This window comes from Colossoma macropomum, unplaced genomic scaffold (genome assembly GCF_904425465.1).
Source record: "Colossoma macropomum unplaced genomic scaffold, Colossoma_macropomum, whole genome shotgun sequence".
Taxonomy (NCBI): Eukaryota; Metazoa; Chordata; class Actinopteri; order Characiformes; family Serrasalmidae; genus Colossoma; species Colossoma macropomum.
This window is the reverse complement of record NW_023494908.1, coordinates 130242-151706: the sequence shown is the minus strand read 5'-3', so window position 1 is coordinate 151706 and position 21465 is coordinate 130242. Positions and strand designations below refer to the sequence as shown.

The following is a 21465-nucleotide window of genomic DNA, read 5'->3' as shown; positions in this document are numbered from 1 at the left end:
ATAGGCATCATGGCACTGTGTGCATGTGTGTGTATAAGGAGCGAGGGGGTCGCAGCAGGTGGTCTGATGTCTGAAGGGGTCGGGACTGTAAAAAGTTTGGGAACCATTATTTTAGATATTCTTATTTTGGAGCCGCAGCCAGATTTCATTAAACAAAGACAGCAACAGTTTACAGGATAAATAACATTAACTACTGAACTGTGTTTATTTATTTATTTATTTATTTATTTTCGTTTTCTGTCACTTACTTGTTTCTTAATTTATTAATTTTCGGTTTTATTTATTTATTTATTTACTTATTTATTTATTTTGTCCCACGTTTATTTATTTATTTTTACTTTTCAGCTGCTTATTTTTTTATTTATATATTTATTTTCATTTATTCACTGTTTTTTTGTCTCATGATTATTTATTTATAATTTTTTCTGCTATTTATTTATTTCTTAGTTTATTTTATTGTAGTTTATTTATTTATTTACTTATTGTCCCATGTCCCAAATGTATATGTTTATTTTTTACTTTTCTGCTATTTATTATTTATTTATTTATTTATGTATTCATTCATTCATTCATTCATTCATTTATTTACTATTTTATGTGTCATGATTATTTATTTATTTCTTAGTTTATTCATTTTCGGTTTGATTTATTTATTTTCTTATTTATTGTTTTTTATTTATTTTATTTTCATGTATTTCTTTTCATTTATTCATGATTATTTATTTAATTATTTTTCTTTTTCTGCTACTTATTTATGTTTTTATTTATTTATGTACTTATTTATCTATTTTTTTATTAGTTTGTTTACTTATTCGTTTATTTATTTTATTTTCGAATATGAGTTCATTCATTTATGTCCTAATTTCCTGCCCTGTATCCTAATTGTATTTAATTTTACTTTTCTGGAATTTATTTATTTATTTAAATTTATATGTTTCTACTCATTTATTTATTTACATTTTTATTTATTTTATTGATTTATTTTTTGTTTTACTTTTCTGATGCTCAATTTTTATGTATTCATTCCTTCATTTATTTGTTTTCCTTTTGCTTTTTTGTTTGTTTGTTTACATATTTATTTATTTATTTATTCATTCATTCATTCATTCATTCATTCTGAAGTCTTGCAGGAAGTGAACTCCACCATTCATTCTCCACTCTTACAGTCTTCAACAAAACTCAGGACAAACATCTACTATACTAGAAGGAGCTGTAGAGGGTTTATAACACTGTTATAAGCTGTTGTAGAGCTTATTCCATTTCCACTCTGTAAAGGTGATGACAGTGTGAAGTTTCTCTGTTCAGGGTTGTTTTATTTTAATCACATGTTCAGTGATGTGAAAAGGTTATCGAGCTGTTTCTGTGATGGGAAACAACAAATTCATCCATTCAGTGATTCAGAAAGTCAACAGTGCAAATAATAAAACAGCAGAAACTCACAGTGTTATAAACACATCTCCACACAGTCCATCATGTGTTCACTGTAATCAGATGAGTAATAACAGCTCAGTCCTCCGGCTGAAAAGCTGATATTAGAGCTCTTATTCTCTTCAGTCGTCATCAATCAGTTTATCAGCTGATTTTACATTTACAGTCATTTGACAGATGATTTGATCTGAAGCAGCTCAAGTGAAGCAGTTACAGTCCAAACTTACAGCTGTGACGAGAAGCAGCTGTGATACAGGAGCTGCATGAGTTTGTCTGAGGAGCAGAGCAGACGGCTGTAGAGGGGAAAGAGGAACTTTCAGTGTGAGACTAAAAGCTCCATGATCCACTAAGAGCAGATCAACAAGAGCACATTTCAGCAGAACCCAGTGAGAAGAGACTCAGTCCAAACCATGATGGTGCAGAATGAGACGGTGAGCAGGGAGACAGATCATGAGTGGAACAGTTCAAATGACTCAGTGTCTCAGAAGAGCTCAGTTTAAACAGCTTCTCTAAAGGTGGAGATCCTGCAGGACGAGTTCAGGTCGGTAACTTGTTCCACCAATTAGGACTTTGAGCTGCTGTGATGATGAGCTCCAGATGCCCTTCCTGGTCAGACTGTAGTGGACGGCGCCCTGTTTACATCTTCAGCTACAGTAAATGTGTCCTGCTGAGCTGATCAGCTGGATTATCTGGATTAGGGTGGTGAAGGTCTCTGTGGGAGTGACGTTTCTGGGAGTTCACACTTCTGACACTAGAGGGCGACATGCACTGTGTGATGAGTCAGGAGACACAGGTCAGGTGGTTTATATCCACCAATCAGAGACACAGGAAGAGCTGAAGTGAAGAAGACAAACCGAAAGTAAGTTGACAAACCGAAAGTATGTAACCGAAACATGAAGATCCGTTAGAGAAACAGAGAAGATCACAGATGCGGAGGAGTTCAGACGGTAGGCTTTAAGATTAGTACTAAACTGGTCGTGTTGGAGATTATCTGGTAGTTTAGAGTAGAATAGATGTGTGTTTTTATTCATGTGTGCTTTAGTGAACTTAGTGGCGCAGTAAATGTGTAAGGCGGTCAACAAGATGGCGGACACTAAAACATTACGTAGTGTTCTTTGATCTTCTCCGACACAGACCTAACTGTTAAAGTATTTTTTAATGTATACGGATTCGTTTGGTGTTAGTGTATGACGACAGTTCACTTTTCTTTTAAAATAAGCAGTGAATAAGCGTCGTTTTCCTCTGAGGATTTTCTTCAAACTGGTTATCACCGTATGATGGCGCACAGAGCGCTGCGGTTCTAGTTAGAGTGCGTAACAGCGAGGCCGCCGATAAGCCCCCAAAGCTCATTTTACACTTAGTTTCCGATTCAGACTTATATCGTCTGTAACTCCTCAGTGCTGAAAGGTACATCTACAAACCCTGGTGCGTTTTGTTAGTCCTAATTTGTGAATTCAGGTGAAAGTTTTCACAAATCAGGTAATAACCAATATTGCCTGATTATTATTCATGTTTTTCAGCTTTTTTCTGTGCAAAAGCTTTTTGATCAATGACTAACTAAGCATTTTCATCTCCTTACATGTATATTACTGTGCCAGTGTTTGGGTGAATGATAGAAATATCCAATTTTATATGCATGGTAATGGAAATTGATCTGTATAAAACAATAAAATAGCACAGAATCTGTTCATGTAATATGTAAGTTAATTGCCAAGGTTACCGATAATGTTTGTATGTGGAATTAAACTCCAAGGTCAGTTTTATTATTTTATTTCAAAGGAAACAGAGCTCAATCATACCCAGCTCCATTTGTGAATTTGTTCACAAATCGAGCTCTGCATAATCAAACACATTTTCATTGATTTTCATGTCATTTGTATTAAAAATCACCTGCCAAAGTAAAAAAAAACCGCTCTGAACGTTATCACCGGGTTTACTACCTCTTCCCACGTGACAAAGAAATACATGTAAAATGTATTTATCAAATATATTCAATATGTATGAAAATGGATTTTTTGCTAAATGTTCTTTAGTGTTTGGAATACATTTTTGAAGGAAACAATATCTTTGAAACATTTGTCACATATTAGGAAATACATGATCATCTATTTCTTTATTGCATGGAAGTATGCGGAGGCCTTGAAACGATTACCCAATAACCAGTGACACTGCTTTTGAAGATAAACATGTTCCAAGCTCTTTATAAAGGTGTCTGTAGCTGCTTCGCTCTGTAGCACAAACAATATAAGTGTGAATGGTCAGTGCCTGTGAGCTGTAGCAGTGAGAATATGCCATGGATCATGTCACTCAGAGGTAGTATGTGTGAAACAGGTGTAATAGTCTGCCACATGGTATTAAAAATAGTAGATTTTCTGGTGAATGAATTCAAGAAACCTGGATCTGTCTATAGTTGCTGAAAATCTTATTTTAATAATATTTTTAATAATATATTAAATATTTTAACTTTTTACTTACTTCTGAAGCCCATATCTCTCAGCCAACTGCATTTTTCACCTCCATGTTCTTAAATAGAAGTAAAGTTGTTTTCATTTAAAAATGATCAGGAGAGTTCAGCTCCATCAAAATGTTACTGTAGTACATGGAACTCGTAAATGTAACTAGTAAGTCCTCAGCTCTGCTTATCATTGTATTTTTAAATGTACTCTCTCCCCAACACCACATTTCTCCTGATGACCTCTAATCAGTAGACAGTGGCACCTGATGAGTGCCATTCTAATGAATTATGCTAATGATTAAGAGTGAAACATGTGTGATGTCTAACAGTAGAGGATGTGATGGTGCTGCAGTTTTAACTTCTGCAGTATTATGAATTTATTTCTTTATCAGGTTTTCACTGACACTGTAGTGACATCAAGTTCATTATAACCTGTAATTCTGTATCCTGTTTAAACTTTACATTTGAAACGCTTCACAGAGATCAGAGAGCTCTTGTGAAGAGTAAAAACCTCATGATGGAGCCTCATCACTCCACCGGTGGAGAAGAAACCTCTGACTCAAAGTAAGTTACATTCTATTAGTATTCATTTTTGTTTTTCGAGTTTTAGTAATGTTTAATCACAACAGTTCAAACCGTATAGCTTGACAGTTATGATGTATTTGAGTAGTCAAATTGAAATGTTAAATGATGTAGTAGTTAAGAAAAAGGATAAATGCTAAACTTCAGTGGTGCCTAGTGAGCTGTGCAACACTGTATGTTATAGAGTTTTAGAGTTATAGAGTATATTGTAGTAAATTGTCAGTCTGATGCAATTGTCTTACATTAATTTTTATATTTGTATGATCATCTGATGACACCTAATGTGTCTGGTTCTACTGAGACAGTGACATGATTGTAAGTTGTGAAGTGATTGATGTGAGAAAAAAAGAAGGAAAAAAAAAGGAATTTTTCACTCTCAGCAATATGAAGAAAATGTATGTGTGTGTGTGTGTCTATCTATCGATCTATCTATTTATCTATCTATCTATATATATATATATATATATATATATATATATATATATATATATATATATATATATATATATATATATATGCTGGGACATTGGTTTACTTGCATTACCATCTGATGTACCTTGTGTGTCTGGTTCTACTGATTTGATGACGTGGAGGGGTGGTATGAAGCAACCTGTGATGAAAAGGAGATTTGGAATGGAATTTACCTACCTGGTTATCAATGAGCTGGGAGAATTGGAAAACAGTCAACAAGACCATAAAGAGTGTAGTACAGCAACATCTCTGTTGAATAACATAAAAGGGTCCATTTAAAAGGGAAACAGAGGGGAGATGAAGCATCTGCAGAGGGAAATTAAGCAGAAGAAGCAGAGTGAGCAGGGACCCCTATAGAAAGGTGGAGGATAAGAAGAAGCATAACAGCGTATGGAGTGGTATGAAAGAGATCATCACCCGCTTTGAAAACTCAAGTTGACTCAGAGTAAAGATTTTTGTAAGGATATTTGTGACAGAGGAAAAGGACGTAGTAGTAATGAATTGTAAGTTCTAGAATGAAACGGTTCCATGTCATTAGGATTATACCGTAAAATGGTGAACATATTTATTTAGAGAGCTGGACAATTGATCAGGACTATTTGACAGCATGTCTGGTCTACTTTATGCTCAAATAAGTGTTGACACTATATCTGTAATTTATCATTACTTCTGTTGACAAGATGACTATTTATTTAATCACACTGTTCTTCATAGCACTTTTAATCCAGGTTGTCTATTTAATTTATTAAAATATATTATATGTGCTCCAAGAAGTGTTCTTTATTGAACTTACCGGCAGAAAAGTGCACATACAGCACACCCAACTCGAGGGGAGCGCTCACCTCTAGTTACCGGCTTCACCATGATGGTGACACCACCCCCCTCACCCCCACACACAAAAAAAACCCACACATTAGCCAACACTCTGACACATAATAACACTTAAAACACTTACACATAACTATATCTAATAGACAACGACATTAAACAACTCCACAAGTCTCTTTATTGGAGGGCACGCATTACAATGAGCCTTTGAGTGTGCCTAGCCACACCTCCACAGTTTTGGTGCCAGTGCCAGCCAGTAGCAGAAGGCTACACAGCTCTCCCTTCAAATGTCAGCTGGTCTCCAGCTACCTACCAGCTTTAGCCAAGTCATTGGGCACACGCAGTGCCTCGGCAAGAACAAACGCTGCAGGGCACTCACTATTGGCAGCAAACACCCCCTGGCCCTCTCCCGGGGCCACGCCCCCACTACCATGGCTCCTCTGGCATATTACAGAGCTCCCCACAGCGCGCCTGTCCCAGCCCTTCAATTCTCAGTGCCACCCACCATGCCAAACGCTTCTCATGTGCTCTGGGGCTCCGTTTCTGCCACTTATGATCATCCTGAGCTGGATGATGGCCTCCTTCCAGCTGTGGGATGGGCCCCTCTTGGTGCATGCGCACACTATAGTCCACGCTACACTTGGCCCACTGCCCACAGCCGCCACTGGACCGCCTCAGCTGGCATCTGTCTTCCTACCGTCTCAGGCTAGCCGTGACGTCCTCTCTCTCACAGCGCTGACTCATGAACTGCTCCGCTGCTCACCGTGGCACCCTCCACACTGAAGCTTTCGATGGTTTTACTTTTGCCAACCTCTCTTTCACCAACCCCACCACTGTGCTTCACTGAGTTGACTCCACTGCCGAGCCTCCTTGCGCCGGCTCCATTGTAGGGCCTTCCCATGCCTACTCTGGCCTCGAGTCTTGGGGGGGGGGTTGTGTAGCCCCACACCCTGATACATAATAACAAACAAAACACACATAACTATAACTACACTAGCTATAATAAAATTAAACAACATATTGATATTGAATTTTAGTGATTCAGTGTAACTAATGATCTCCAAAGATAAGTTTTTTCCACCCATCTATATTAAGTGTTATTTGGTGTATTGTCTTCTAATATCTGTATTAAAGTCTTTTTCCTGACTCCACATCACGTATATATAAAAGTGAGTTTATGTGTGGCCTGGTTTGGACCTACATTACCATCCTAAAAATGGTCCCACTCCAGCCCTGGTAACCAGTGATTTCCAAAGATGTGTATTAGCAGTTGTCTGATGAGGCTGTCTTCTAATACCCATATTAAACTCTTTCTTTTATCATCACATCACATTTCCAGACTGCAGACATTCAGAGCAGAACCTCCAGAGCCCAGCTGTGTGTCTATGAAAAGCAACAATTCAATGCTTGCGCCTCTTGTTTTCAGTGATGAAAGAACTGCTACTGACCTGAGGTGAGACACTAACACAACTTTGAGTTTCAGCAGCACGTTTCTCATGAAGCATCGTTTTGGATTTACTTGCGCTTGGACCGCATCTTTACTTCCCACTGCCACTGAAAGTCATTGTTTACTAGCACCTGATGTAACAAGTGTGTGGTAGCACTGTTTTGATGACTTGGCTGTAGATCTGGCATGAAGCAAATTGTGATAAAAAGGAGTGCTCCCTGGCTAGTATGATGAGCTAGGAGAACTGGTGAAGATTCACAGAGAGCATAGTAACTTTAATACAGTGGCTCCCCAGCGACCCAAAACCATTTGGAATAAACTGAAGAGGTGAGTCACTAACCAACATGGTAATGTGTTTCAGCAGAACATTTTTCAGAGAAGCACCCTTTTGCTTCATCTTGCATTTGGACCACATCTCCCCTTCTCACTGTCACTGAGAAGGTCTTTATTCCTCTGTATGATCACCTGATGTACCTTGTGTGTGTGGCTCTACTGAGGAGACTGCATGACTCTAAGTCTTGTGTTAAATGTGAGAAAAAGGAGATTTAAATTCTGCCTACCTTCAGTCATAATGAGATACGTGGGTCCCTGACTATTACGCTCCTCAAGCTGGAAGTACTGATGAAGCAATTATCAGAGAGTATAGACAGTGTTATTGTTTATAGTGATCTGAAAGCTCTTTTGAATAAGCAAAGAGAATTATGCTGAAAATTAAGGGTATTTAGCAGAGGGAGAGCAGGAAATTTTACAGAAGAAAGGAATAGGAGAAGAGGAACAACATGAGGGACATATGGAGTGGTATGAAAAAGATCATCACCAGGTTCAGAGAGATGAGTGGGTATGTACAATGAATATAATACTAATAAAAATAATGTGAAAATGTCTTATAACAGGAAATGGATGCAAGAGATGGGAAAATATAGGACTTTAGATTGGAGGGAGCAGCAGCCTCAGACATAGCCCCTCCACACAATTTCAATTATTCCATAACTCAATTTATTGTTTCTATCATGAAATTGTAAGTAAGTAAGTAAGTAAAGTTTATTTATATAGCGCTTTTTACAACAGGTGTTGTCACAAAGCAGCTTTACAAGGAAATGAGCATTACAAAAAGAAGTCCGGGTCCGAGCCCCCATGAGCAAGCCAGTGGCGACAGTGGCAAGGAAAAACTCCCTAAGAGAAACAGGAAGAAACCTTGAGAGGAACCAGGACTCAGAAGGGGAACCCATCCTCCTCTGGTCGACACCGGATAGTAAACATTGTTAGTATAAAGTATTATAGTACAAAAAACAGGGTAAAACGTAAAGGAAACAATTAATTTGAATAGTTCAGTTCATGCAGCAGAAGCAGCAGCATCAGTGGGGTCAGGTTGTGGGGGTGAGGTTGGCACGGTGAGCAGTGGCACCCGATCAAGGCAGCAGAGGCAGCAGCATCAGCAGCAGGATGGGCAGCTGTTCAACTCGGCAAAAGAAAGAGAGGAAAAACACAGTCAATGGGTGATTGATTAATTTGAATTAGTTTGAATGATTGATTGGTTCAAGTGAATAATTTTGAATAGTTCATGCAGCAACAGCAGTAGTATCAGTGGGGTCAGGTTGTGAGGGTGAGGTTTGCACGGCGTTGAACAGCAGGAGGCTCAATGTTGGTAACCCGGTCCAGAGGGCTGGCGAGCAGTGGCACCCGATCGAGGCAGAAAAGGCAGCAGCATCAGAACGCACAGGATGGGCGGCTGTTCAACTCGGCGAAGAAAAGAAAGGAAAACACACAGAGAGGAAAACACACAGAGTTAGTTCTGTAATGGGTGACCGATCACAAATTACAGTGTTAGCAGAGACTCTGGCAGGTATAGAACTAACAGGGAAAACTAATTACCAAAGGCTTGAATATACAAGTAGGTTTTTAGCCTAGACTTAAAGACTGAGGCTGTGTCTGAGTCCCGAACATTAACAGGAAGACTATTCCAAAGCTGGGGGGCTTTGTATGAGAAAGCTCTCCCCCCTGACGTAACTTTATTAATTCTGGGTACTAATAGTAAGCCAGCACCTTGTGATCTAAGTAGGCGGGATGGTTCATAGTGAGAGAGAAGTTCACTCAGGTACAGCGGGGCGAGTCCGTTTAGTGCTTTATAGGTCAGCAAGAGAATTTTATAATCAATCCGAAATTTTACTGGCAACCAGTGTAAGGCTGATAAAACTGGGCTGATATGGTCAAACTTTCTGGTTCTAGTAAGAACTCTGGCTGCAGCGTTCTGGACTAGCTGAAGCTTGTTAATGCTTTTGCTGGGACATCCAGCCAGCAGGGCATTACAGTAATCTAGCCTTGAAGTAATAAATGCATGAACTAACTTTTCTGCATCCTGTAGAGATAATGCATTTCTCAATTTAGCAATATTGCGAAGATGCAGGAAGGCTGTTCTAGTAATATTAGTTATATGTGTGTCGAAGGACAGATCAGGGTCTATAATGACACCAAGGTTTTTTACATATGAGCTTGACGCAACTGAGAAATTGATAAGTTTAAGTGTTAAATTAGACAGTTTGTTTCTAGCTGCTTTTGGACCAAGAAGCAGAACCTCTGTTTTATCTGAGTTTAGAAGGAGAAAGTTACTCGACATCCAGTCCTTTATGTCTTGTATACAAATTGTAAATTGTGGTGTTTTTATCTAGAAACAATGATACCTAATGATCTGCAAAGGTCTATACTTTTTCTTTCCATCCATTTTAGCAGTTGTATAATGAGGCTGTCTTCTAATAACCATTTTCTGATTTTTCTGGATCTGCACATCATATTTCCAGACTCCAGACATTCAGAGCAGATCTTTCAGTAGAGCAACTCAGTATGTTACTCAGTACATACAGTTAAACCCAATACTATTCATAGTCATGCCAGATTTTAATTTGACCTATAGGTTTCTTCGGCTGAAAATTACATAAACAAGTGACAAAGAACAGTAAGACATTGTGCTAGAAATGTTAATGATGAGTTTGATGAGTTTGAACTTTTTTTTTGACATTTTTACTAAAAATGACATTAACAATTCAAATGTTCCTCGTAATTTGTACCATGTTCTAGAGAATGTTAATCAACAATAAATTGAGAACAGCTGATGCAGTAATATTCTAGTCAGTTACTAGTCAATTGCAAGTCATGGCTAAAACCAAAGAGCTTAGTGAGGATCTCTGGTTGCGCATTGTGGCTGCTCACAAGACAAGGAAAGGGTATAAAGCCATTTTCAAGTGTTTTAAAGTACCAGTGGCCATAGTGCAAGGCATAATCAAGTACAAGGAGTTCACACTGAAAAATCTCAAAGGGCGTGGTGGGAAGCCAGAAGTGACCATTCCACTAGCAAGAATGGTAGTCGGAGAGGCCAAAAAGAATCCAAGAATCACCACACGGATTAATCCGAGCAATTTTGGTACCAACATCTCAAGGCAGATACTCCACAAAACTGGTCTCCATTGAAGCTGACTAAGGAGGACTCCACTTCTCCAAGACAGGCACAAGAAAGCTCACCTAAGCTTTACAAAAGCTCAAAAGAAATGGTTAATAGCAAACAATATAGACGTTTTGGAATGGCCCAGCCAGAGTCCAGACTGGAAATCCCATTGAGAATCTGATGAGGGAGCTGAAGACCAGAGTGATGGCAGGGAAGCCTTCCAACGTCAAAGACCTGGAGACTGTCACAAAAAATTAGTGGTCCAGAATCCCAGTGGAGATATGCAAAATGCTTGATAGCATTTATAAGAACCATTTGATTGTTGTAGTGGCAAATAAAGGCATTGCCATTGATTGTTGGAAAAGGGTATGAAAAATTTTGAACATGGCATTTTTCACACAAATATAGAAATAAACATAGAAATAGTATTTTTTTATTTTTATCTCTAGCACAATGTCTTACAGTCTTTTGTCACTTTGTCACTCTCAGAAGAAACCTATTCGTCAAATAAAACTTCACTATGAATCAAATTTTTGTATAGGTATGAATAATTTTGGACTTAATTTTAAGTAGTCTGATACCTTTGTACTTTTGCTCCAGTTGATTTTTGTAAAGTTACTTCTGTTTGAGAAGTCATTATTTCAAAGAGATAACAGTAATTTTACTTTAATATGTGATTAGATTACACATGTCTGTTGCTAGTAGCAAACAGAGCCTTACTCTCTCAGAAGAAGCTGTACTTTTCAGAGTACAAATGCTGTCACCAGGGTGAAAACGTCAAGGATACCGCTTCAGTTCCTTTAGTTATAGAACACAATTGTTTCCTACTCCACTGCAGTTTTTAATAACATTCCAATAGAATCTATGAATTGCTATTTTAACATGGTGAAAGAAGAAATGGATTCATTGAGTAGCAACAGCAACAGTGTTATCCCGTTTGTTTTATCCAGTTCGACATAAAGACACAGAGAGTAGATAACTATTCATTTTACTAAAATTGTTGTCAACAATACAAGAGGTCTCCCACAGCTCTTCAATAGTACTGTTTATTTGAGTGTGGTGGTCTCAGGGCTCTGTTATGCTGATAACTGTGGCATCATCTGGCACTGCAGCTGTGTTTTACTGCATATCTTCTGCATAACTGTGAAAACTGCTTCTTAATAATTTGACCCAGTGGCAAAAGAAAGCATGTATGAAAAAATAAAAAATGGGTCAAGTACAGAGCCTTGTGGTACTCCACGGAGAATACCATAATTATCTGAGACATGTTCACCTATGCAAACAAGTAAAATCTTCCAGTCAAATTTGTATAAAACAGTTCTCAAATGAAGCAGTTAAACCTAGAGGCCAGGTACACAAAAATTGTGCATTTATTTTTTGAATAATTTACCAGTTTCAATTCTGTTACACTGGTATGATTTGGTGATGGCAAATTTAACATATACATCCTGGTAAATTCCTTTTAAGGTCTGAATCTACTAATAATTTAAAGGATACGCATAATTGGCATTGGTATGCCTGGTTTTGAGTGTGAAAAATATATTATTGACTTGAGCACGAGTGTGATGGCACAGTGAAAATCATACATTTAAAGTCAGTTTGTGTTAGTCTTTGATCAATTGATGATAGTATTTTGAATTGATGATAGATTGCAAGTTGTATCGTGTATATGTCAGAAAATGTGTTGTCCATGGCTTTAAGATAAATAAATCATATTTTTCTCACAATCTGTGTTTTAATATATATTCTAAATCAGACCTAATATGCTGTTAGAACATTGTGTAGCACTGCGAGTCAGCATTTTTATGTAGGTTACAATAAAAAATCTGCTGTATTTCCTGACTTAACATCACCAAGAACTTCTTATTTTTTCTGGAAAGGGCTGTTTCACTGGCATGAAAAATGACCAACAACATACTGTTATTTTGGCATGATGAGGGACAGGTGGTTGGAAAAACATGTTTAAAAGCTCCACAAACCAACACACAACCAATTGGTATGTGTGTCTGCAGACATGCAAATGAGTCTCATTTTAAAGCTACTAAAATGCTTCAAAGAATGCTCTTAAACTACTTTTAAAGATGTGATGCTGTGAACATCACAAACTTTGTTTCAGTCCACTGACACAGTCCTGCTATGAAAGTCCCAATCATGCAGAGCCAACTGTAAGTCTGGCTGATGGCTGATACAACCTCCTGTGCAGAAGGGCCTTCACACGGATGTGAGGATAGCAATCCCAGTGGAACTGACAGAATTTTGATAGTTGTGGCCAGTTTAATATGCAAAAGGTATCTGATGCTCTATTTTAATGTAGGTGGAGCAACTGAGGCTTAGACAGGCTTAGACTTTCAGTCCGTATTTGTGGGTCCTTTCTCCTATGTGCAAGGAAAATACCTTTGGTGCCTGTAGAGCAGTGTAATTGGATGATATACTGTCCATGTTCTTACACTCATTCTCACTCTTCCATTCTCTTTCACATTTTCTAGCTGTGTGAGGGACGCATCACTTCAGGATCAGTCCAGGTGTGGAGTGTGTGAGCAGATTCAGACAGATCCAGTCTCTATCAACTGTGGACACACTTTCTGTAGACAGTGCATCAACAGCTATTGGAACCAGTCTGCTCAGTCAGGAGGCTTTGCCTGTCCCCACTGCAGAAAGAGGTCTAAGACACGTCCTGTTCTATATCAACACATTAAAGAGTCCAAAAAGCAGGAACCAGTGAGTGATGTTCTGCGCAGAGTCTTAGAGAGACACAAAACCAGCATGAAGAACAGGTATGAGAGCTTATTTGAGGGATTCAAAGCACAAGAGAATAAAACCCTCCTGAACAGGATTTATACACCGCTCTACATCATAGAGGGAGAGAGTGAAGGAGTGAATGAAGAACATGAAGTTTTACAGATTGAAAAAACACTCTGGGACCAACACTGGCAAGATACACCAATTAACTGCTTAGATATTTTTAAACCTATAGAGTGCACTGTAGGAGAAATGGAAGAAGACAGCATCAGAACTGTGATGGCTGAAGATGTCAGACATAAAGAAAGAGAAGAAGATAAAATTCCACAAGTGCAGAAACTCAGGGCTGTGCTGACTAAAGGCATTGCTGGCATTGGAAAAACAGTCTCTGTGCAGAAGTTCATTCTGGACTGGGCTGAAGGAAAAGCCAATCAGGATGTAGATTTGATGTTTGTGCTTCCATTCCGAGAGCTGAACTTGATTAAAGATCACCAGTACAGTCTTCTTAGACTTCTGTGTGACTTCCATCCTGAGCTCAGAGATCTGGAGAAAAAGGTATACAATGAGTGCAAGATAGTGTTTATATTTGATGGCCTGGATGAAAACAGAATTCCACTGAACTTCTTACAATGTGAGAACATGTCAGACATAACCAAGGTGTCATCAGTGCATGTGTTGTTGACAAACCTCATCAAAGGAGAGCTGCTTCCCTCTGCTCACATCTGGATAACCTCTCGACCAGCAGCAGCCAATCAGATCCCCTCTCAGTACATCAATCGTGTGACAGAAATTCAGGGATTTGATGCCCCACAGAAAGAGGAGTATTTCAGAAAGAGAATCAGTGACCAAGACCAAGCCGACTTTATCATCTCACACATTAAGAAAACAAGGAGCCTTCACATCATGTGCCACATTCCAGTCTTTTGTTGGATCTCAGCCACTGTTCTTCAGTACATAATGAAACAGGGTAATACAGAAATCCCTAAAACTCTGACTGCAATGTATTCACGCTTCCTGAACACTCAGACACTCATGAGGAATGAGAAGTATGAGGAAAATAGTGAGATAAATCCAAATAATCTCTTGGAATCCAGCAGAAATTTGCTTCTGAAACTGGCAGAACTGGCTTTCAAACAGCTGATGAAGGGTAATGTGATATTCTATGAAGAAGACCTGAGAGAATGTGGTATTGATGTATGTGAGGCCTCAGTGTACTCTGGCATTTGCACTGAGATTTTTAGAGAAGAATCAGTGATTTACCAAAGGAAGGTCTACTGCTTTGTTCATCTGAGCTTTCAGGAGTTCCTGGCTGCTCTCTATGTGTTTCACTGCTATGTGAGGAAAAACATGGAGGAACTGCAGTTTTTAAAGCCACGGAACACAAAGTGGTCTGACAGTGTTTCTTTGGAAGAGCTGCTAAAGGAAGCTGTGCATAAAGCCTTAAAGAGTGAGAATGGACACCTGGATCTATTTCTCCGTTTTCTGCTGGGCATCTCACTGGAGTCTAATCAACAGCTCTTAAAAGACTTTTTGACTCAAACAGTGAGCAGCTCAGAGAGCATCAAGAAAACAGTTCAGTACATCAAACGCATAATACAAACAGAAGATCTTTCTTCTGACCGATCTATTAACCTGTTCCTCTGTCTCACTGAAATGAATGACCAGTCTTTATCCAGAAAAATTCATGAGTATCTAAAATCAGAGGATTGCTCCAAAAAAAAAATCTCCTCTGGAGAGTGTTTGGCTCTAGCTTACATGCTTGTGACTTCAGAGGAGGTGCTGGATGAGCTGAACCTCAAGAATTACAGCACATCTGAGAGGGGATATTTGAGATTGATCCCAGCTGTGAGCAACTGCAGAAAGGCTGTGTAAGTGTTAAGTTTAATTTAATGTCTTTTAATATTAGAATATTTGTGGCTGAGAGGCAGAATTACCAAATATCTCTTAAGTTTATGGGGCTAGGGGATGGCTAAAAATTGTCTATGCAAGTTAAAAGATTGTAAACTGGCAACACACTGTATATATTAGTGATGTTCAGTAGGTGTGATTTGACGCACATATTTTCAGCTTCTTTGTGATTTTCAGTTATAAGATTAGGAATCAGAGTTTTGATATTTTAAGCATGGTTATGTGCTTATCATAACCCAGCCTCTTTCCCCTCCCACTTTACTTTGCTCGCAGAGGTCTGGTTTGATCAACAGCAGTGGCCACAAAAGATGGCAAATGACATACAATCATTTTGAGACAACCTTTTTATGTTCTTTTTTTTGCTACTGTTTTGATATCATTACACCCCTGTTTGATGGACATAATTATTTGTATTTGTATAGAAGCTAGAAGTGCACAGGACAAACTGAAAATGGATGAGATGTTGGACTAATTGGAAGCCATATAAATGACCATTTTATATGTCCTTAATAATTACATTATTATAGCATTATTATAATATTAATAATAACAACAATATCATACTTACTCCTACAACCACAGGATTTTACTCGTACATACAGATTTAAACTGTTTATTCATCCTGCAAATCACAAATGCCTAAATGTAAGGAATTATGGAAACATTAAATAGTTAAATAATATGCGCCACTATAAAACAGCAGCTTATGAAGCAGGTGAAGCAGACATGATGAATGCATGAGTTTTGTTTATTAAGTCCAATTTAAGAAGGAGTTAATGTGCAGCAGAAAAAAAGCACAAGGATGTGTTGACAATTAAAGGAATAGTTAACATGCAAAACATGAATGGAAAACAAAAATACTGTCTAATCTATCTCTGGGCTCTTCTTTCTACTCTGCGTCCAGAGTCACTTACTCCTCTGCACTTTGTGTGTTTTTTCTGCTCTGGCTGGCTGTAATGTCCCCCTTGCCCCATGCCTGCATGTGAGAGTAAGACCAAAGAAAGTGTTGGGGATGAAGGTCCATCTGAAAAAAAAAGTGTGCAGATAGTATTGAAAATATTCATACATAACAAATATTCAGATTGAGTCCATTATTTATGCACTTCTGAATAATGTATACAATGGAAACACCCCTAATATCTGAAAGTGCTATTTTCTACATAAATGTTAGAATTCCTGATTCATGTGAGCTTGAATTCCTCATTCTCTATTTTAACTATAACATGTACTGTATGTATTTGCCTTGTAGACTAGCTGGCTGCAAACTCACCCTGAACTCCTATGAAACTCTCTGTTCTGCTCTGAAATCAACAAACTCACCCTTGAAACAGCTGGACCTCAGTCACACTGACCTGCAGGACTCAGGGTTGGCACTGCTGTCTGTTGGATTGAAGAGTTCAAATTGTAAACTGGAGATATTCAAGTGAGCTTTCTGTAAATTAATTCCTGAATGGGCTTCTGGAGCTGTAGCCCTGAATATTTTTTTTAACCAGCTCTGAAAATGTAAGGTTTCATTCAAGAGCACATTCACCCATTTCTCAAACTTTGGAGCTATTTCAGATGTAGCTATAGACAATCACCTTAGAAGAGAGAGAGAGAGAGAGAGAGAGAGAGAGAGAGAGAGAGAGAAAGAAAGCGAGTGAGTGCAAGAGAGAAAATGCGTGTGTGCATGAACTGTCTGTAGAAAAAAGCAAATATGCTACATTCGAAAAAAAGCCCAACTCAAGCCTGATTTTGTGGGTAAAAAAATCTGAGATCGCTGCCCCGAAACTTGATACATACTTGGGCTCCAAAGGGCTCGGGTTAGGTAGACATCTAAAATGTTAACCAAGACACTAATAAAATCAACCAGATAAAATGGTTTTAGCAGGCTTTTTATATTTAAATTATTGTAGTGTGGTTTTATGAAGAATTTTACTGATTGACCATTTAGTATTGTAAAGTATCTTTAAAATATGTAAAATCCCTAGATAAAAAGGTTTCTCTGTGTAAAAGATACGGTCCACAACAATTTATAATATCCATGTGCATTCACTAATTGTCCTTCATCAATGCAAAACAGTTTGTCTGCAAGAGTCTCTGTAAAAGATATAATGGGTGGTTCTCACCGCTTTGGTGCTCCGAGTCCAGTATTTTGGCTCCACCAGAGAAGTCGAGATGTGCCCTCAACAAGTCCTAAGAAAGTCCTTTTAGAGTGAACTTGGGTCTTTAAGTGCTTGATGTAGTTGATCGGTGTAGCTCCAGACCTGTAGCTTCATGTTTAGATTTCCTTTCAGTTGGATCTTTTGAGCCCTGAGCGTTAAGTTGGTGTCTCCCAGCTTCTCAGTCCATCCATAAGACACGAAAATAAAGATGAAATAAAGCAAAAGAAAAAGTAGTAATAGAAGTCCTTTTACAAATAGCATCAAAAGCTGTGTAACATTCTTTTACACATAAACATCATTAAAGCATAACAAAGTACTTCAGACTCGATGGGAGTAAACAGTGCACTTCGAAACTCTTTGGAGCAAACGCCTAAATATAAGTCATAATTACACCTATATTTTTTTTCCTTAATCAGTAAATCAGTCAAAGCTGCCATTTAAAATCTATATTTTAATGAGAGGCTACAGTGGCAGTGTCATAGCAACAGCCCACAAGCAGCTGGGCTTTAGGCTGGAGCTATGGAAGGATCAAAGCATCACACTAGGAAAATGTGTTAATGGAATGAAAACAATAATGGCGTCAGTAATTTATCATGTTAATGCAGTAAGATGTTAACTTGGACAGTACTATGTGAGGTGTCTGGAAGGATCAAACACGAGCAGAATAGGCTGTTGGTTTAATTGTTTAAAAAAGGGGCAAACTAGTAACAAAATAACAAAAAGGTCAGAACAAGAACAAGGCAAAATAGAGTCAAAAGGCATAAGTCAGAAGTTGTAAACAAGAAAGCCCAGCAAAATCACAAACCAGGAAAACAAACGGCTCAGTAATGTACAGCAGGCTGACACAATACTTCACAATGGGAGTGTGAACACAGACAGGTTATATGGTGTGAGATACAGGTGGTGGAAATCAGTAATCAGGGGAGGCAGTGAGTGGATAGGTGAATGGTACTGAGACTGGAGTCAGGTGACCTCCAGGAGAACGCTGGGAGTTGGAATTCGCAACAGATTGAGGAGCAGTGGTTTCAGTGGAGTCGGAGAGAAGCGTGACATACTAATTTGTTTATTAGTTTAGCTTTGTTTTATTTGCAATCTGACATTGTATTTTATTTTACTGCTTTAAAGGATTAATGTTGAGGAACTTAGTAGTGTGGAGAAGAACATAAAAAAGATACAGGCCTGAAATACAGGCTTAATCTTGTTAAGAATTAAACTTCTGATGAACTCTGGAAGGTCACAGGCATGGGGAGAGATGTTGATGACTAAACTTTTGTGTGAGTGTGTGTGCATATAGAAGTGATCTTAGAGTCTGTTAGAGTCTCATTGTGTTGATAACTTTCCTAAAATCTGCTACTGTGTTGCTGTGTGAATTTAATTCTCAGTACAGAGCTAACTAAATCTGTCATCATGGATTCAGTCAAAGCAGTAGATACAGCATGTAAACAAACAGAATTATCAAACAATTACACAAGAAAGCCGATTTTACCAAACTATTTACCAAACATGCTGCTTATTTACATTATTCGTCTTTTTTTCATTATTAGTATAAATATCAGTATATATTATGATAGAACATTTCTGGGTGGTAAACTTTGGGCAACCACCAGACACTGAGGGCAGGTTAAGCACTTTGCACATAACTGAATTCAGAACCATTAGCCAACTGTGTTTTGCATACAGAGGAATTAGACCTCCGCATTTAACCCATCTGTGAATGTGTGAAACACCCACATACATGCACACTAGTGAACACACACACAAGGGGGCAGTGAGCACACTTGCCCAGAGCCGTGGGCAGCCCTATCCACAGTGCCTGGGGAGCAGTTGGGGGTTAGGTGCCTTGCTCAAGGGCACTTCTGTCATGTACTGTCAGCTGAGGGGATCGAACCGGCGAAAAGGCTGGTTCCCTAACCTCCAGCCCACAACTGCCTCTATGCTCAAATTACGATTGTTTTTTGGCCACAGCACTACACAGCATTTTATACGTTTTTATACAGTTTCCTGCTTTAACATCATCAGCAGTCATTAATGCAGTCATTAATTAATGCCATGCATAATGGTGATCCAGCAAAATTAGGCTTGCCAGTCTGATTTTTTTTTCACTTGTTTACCAAGCATCACCACGGAGAGTGAGATGAGAGAGACATAGCAAACAAAAATTAAAGCATTCATGCTACTGTAAACCACACCCTCAATGCTGTAATTCTGGATCCTGAAACTAGAGTAGCTCTGCCCCTGGGTACTTCAGGATCAGGAATGGGAACAACTGTGATCATATTTTGGCCACAGCACTGCACAGTATTTTATGTGTTTTTATACAGTTTTCTGCCTAAACGTCATCAGCAGTCATTAATGAGTTCACTTTAGAACAGGTAAACAGTCTAGCTGTCCAGTATTGTAGCTCTTCAAGATTTGAGGATTTGGCGTCAGTTGCTGAAAGCATGATAAGAAAACATTAACCAAACTGAGAAGACACTAGAATTAGGGGAGATGAAAAAGTAAATTAACTAACAAAGTAACAAATTATATAGGATTAGTGACCTGTTCTACCTTCTTATGTGAAAACATAGAAAATGAAGAGGAAAGCATGAGTTAAACAACTATAGTTTGTAGTGCTGCTTTATAAGCAAATTTGAACCACTTTGTGAGAAAAGGAAACACGCTGCTGAATTTATTTATTTATTTATTGACTTTATTTATCCTCCTGCTACTTGGAACCATCTTAGTAAGCTACACATACGCAAGACAATTTGTGTCTGTGTTGTCTACCATCATAATATTGCTTTTATAAGTTATGTATTCACTCTTTGCAGACTATGTTTGTGTAATCTTGGGGAAAAATCTTGTGAAATTCTGGGATCAGTACTACAACTGGTAAACTCCTCCCTGAAAGAGCTGGACCTCACTAACAATGACCTTCAGGATTCAGGAACAGGGCTGCTCTCAGCTGGACTGAAGAGTCCACACTGTAAACTGGAGATACTCATGTGAGATTTCTGTAAATTTATTCTTTATATGCAAGTTCTCCATCAAAATAACCATAAAATACAAGATATTCATTTTTTCCCGGGCACGCATTTGGCAAAGCAGCTGTGCCCATGGTTTAACACCAGACCTGCACACATATGACCACACACATCAACTAAATCGTGTATTAATGCACCAATTCATAAAAGTTTTGTGCTGTTCGTGGATCCTTTGTAACCATGTTTCCAACATGTTTTGATGTTTGCTGACAATTATAACCAATCTTAACAAAACAAAGTGCATGGCAAACAATATTTCCTTTTTTTACTGTTTACCTGATTTTTTATACTTACGTAAAATTTCCTTTTCATTGCATTTATTTTTTTCAGTTTTATTTGGTTTAGTGACATTCAACTACTAGTGTTTTTTCTATTGAATTTGCATCAGTTATTTTCATCATGATATTTTTAGGGCTGTACAGCCTTTTGAGCTGTTTCAGTTGTAATGACATTTAAATATATATATATATATATATATATATATATATATATATATAATGTGTATGTATATGTGTGTGTGTGTCTGTGTGTCTGTCACATCCACATGCAGAAGGACTGTGATTTTACAACTTATTTTCACACTTGTGCTATGACCAAATATATAAAATAGAGCACACAGAGTCATAGGGATTCCCAACAACTGTGCAAAACCAGGCAGAATCACATAAACTTACTTAAAGTACTTAAAGCTTTTATCTTTGAGAAGCTTCTGTGTAATTTTCTGTTAAATAGATGTGTTGTTTTTTTTTTTCCAGACACTAAAAATGAATAACTTGTACTTAATGACCATTTTGACTGGATATTAAAATTAGGGTGGTCTCTGAATTTTGAACGGAGCTGCATCTGTATCTCTTTTAGACCTCAAAGGGTGAGTCTTATATCTTTGTGTGTCTTTAGTTTCTTTCTTTGCATCTTGTCCTCACGTACTCAGAGGGTGAGCAAGAGATGCAAGGAAAGTAAATGAAGACACACAAAGATGAAATGTGTGAACAGAGTAATGA

The 21465-nt window shown here is 38.1% G+C and overlaps 1 protein-coding gene across 5 annotated transcripts in view; it reads left to right on the top strand.

Annotated features, from left to right (window-relative positions):
* Nucleotides 1-2268: 2268 nt before the first annotated feature.
* The window catches only part of LOC118800548 (NACHT, LRR and PYD domains-containing protein 3-like), a 37059-nt gene continuing 17862 nt past the window's right edge, over nt 2269-21465 (top strand). Inside the window, exons 1-6 of one of the 5 annotated variants that reach the window (XM_036560809.1) lie at nt 2269-2375; nt 4364-4447; nt 7104-7217; nt 13134-15254; nt 16544-16717; nt 20252-20425. In XM_036560809.1, coding sequence (XP_036416702.1) covers nt 4398-4447; nt 7104-7217; nt 13134-15254; nt 16544-16717; nt 20252-20425 — 2633 coding nt within the window. In that variant the 5' untranslated portion in view covers nt 2269-2375; nt 4364-4397. The remainder of the gene's footprint in view (nt 2376-4363; nt 4448-7103; nt 7218-13133; nt 15255-16543; nt 16718-20251; nt 20426-21465) is intronic. The other 4 variants (XM_036560810.1, XM_036560811.1, XM_036560812.1 and 1 more) reach the window with 4 other exon arrangements.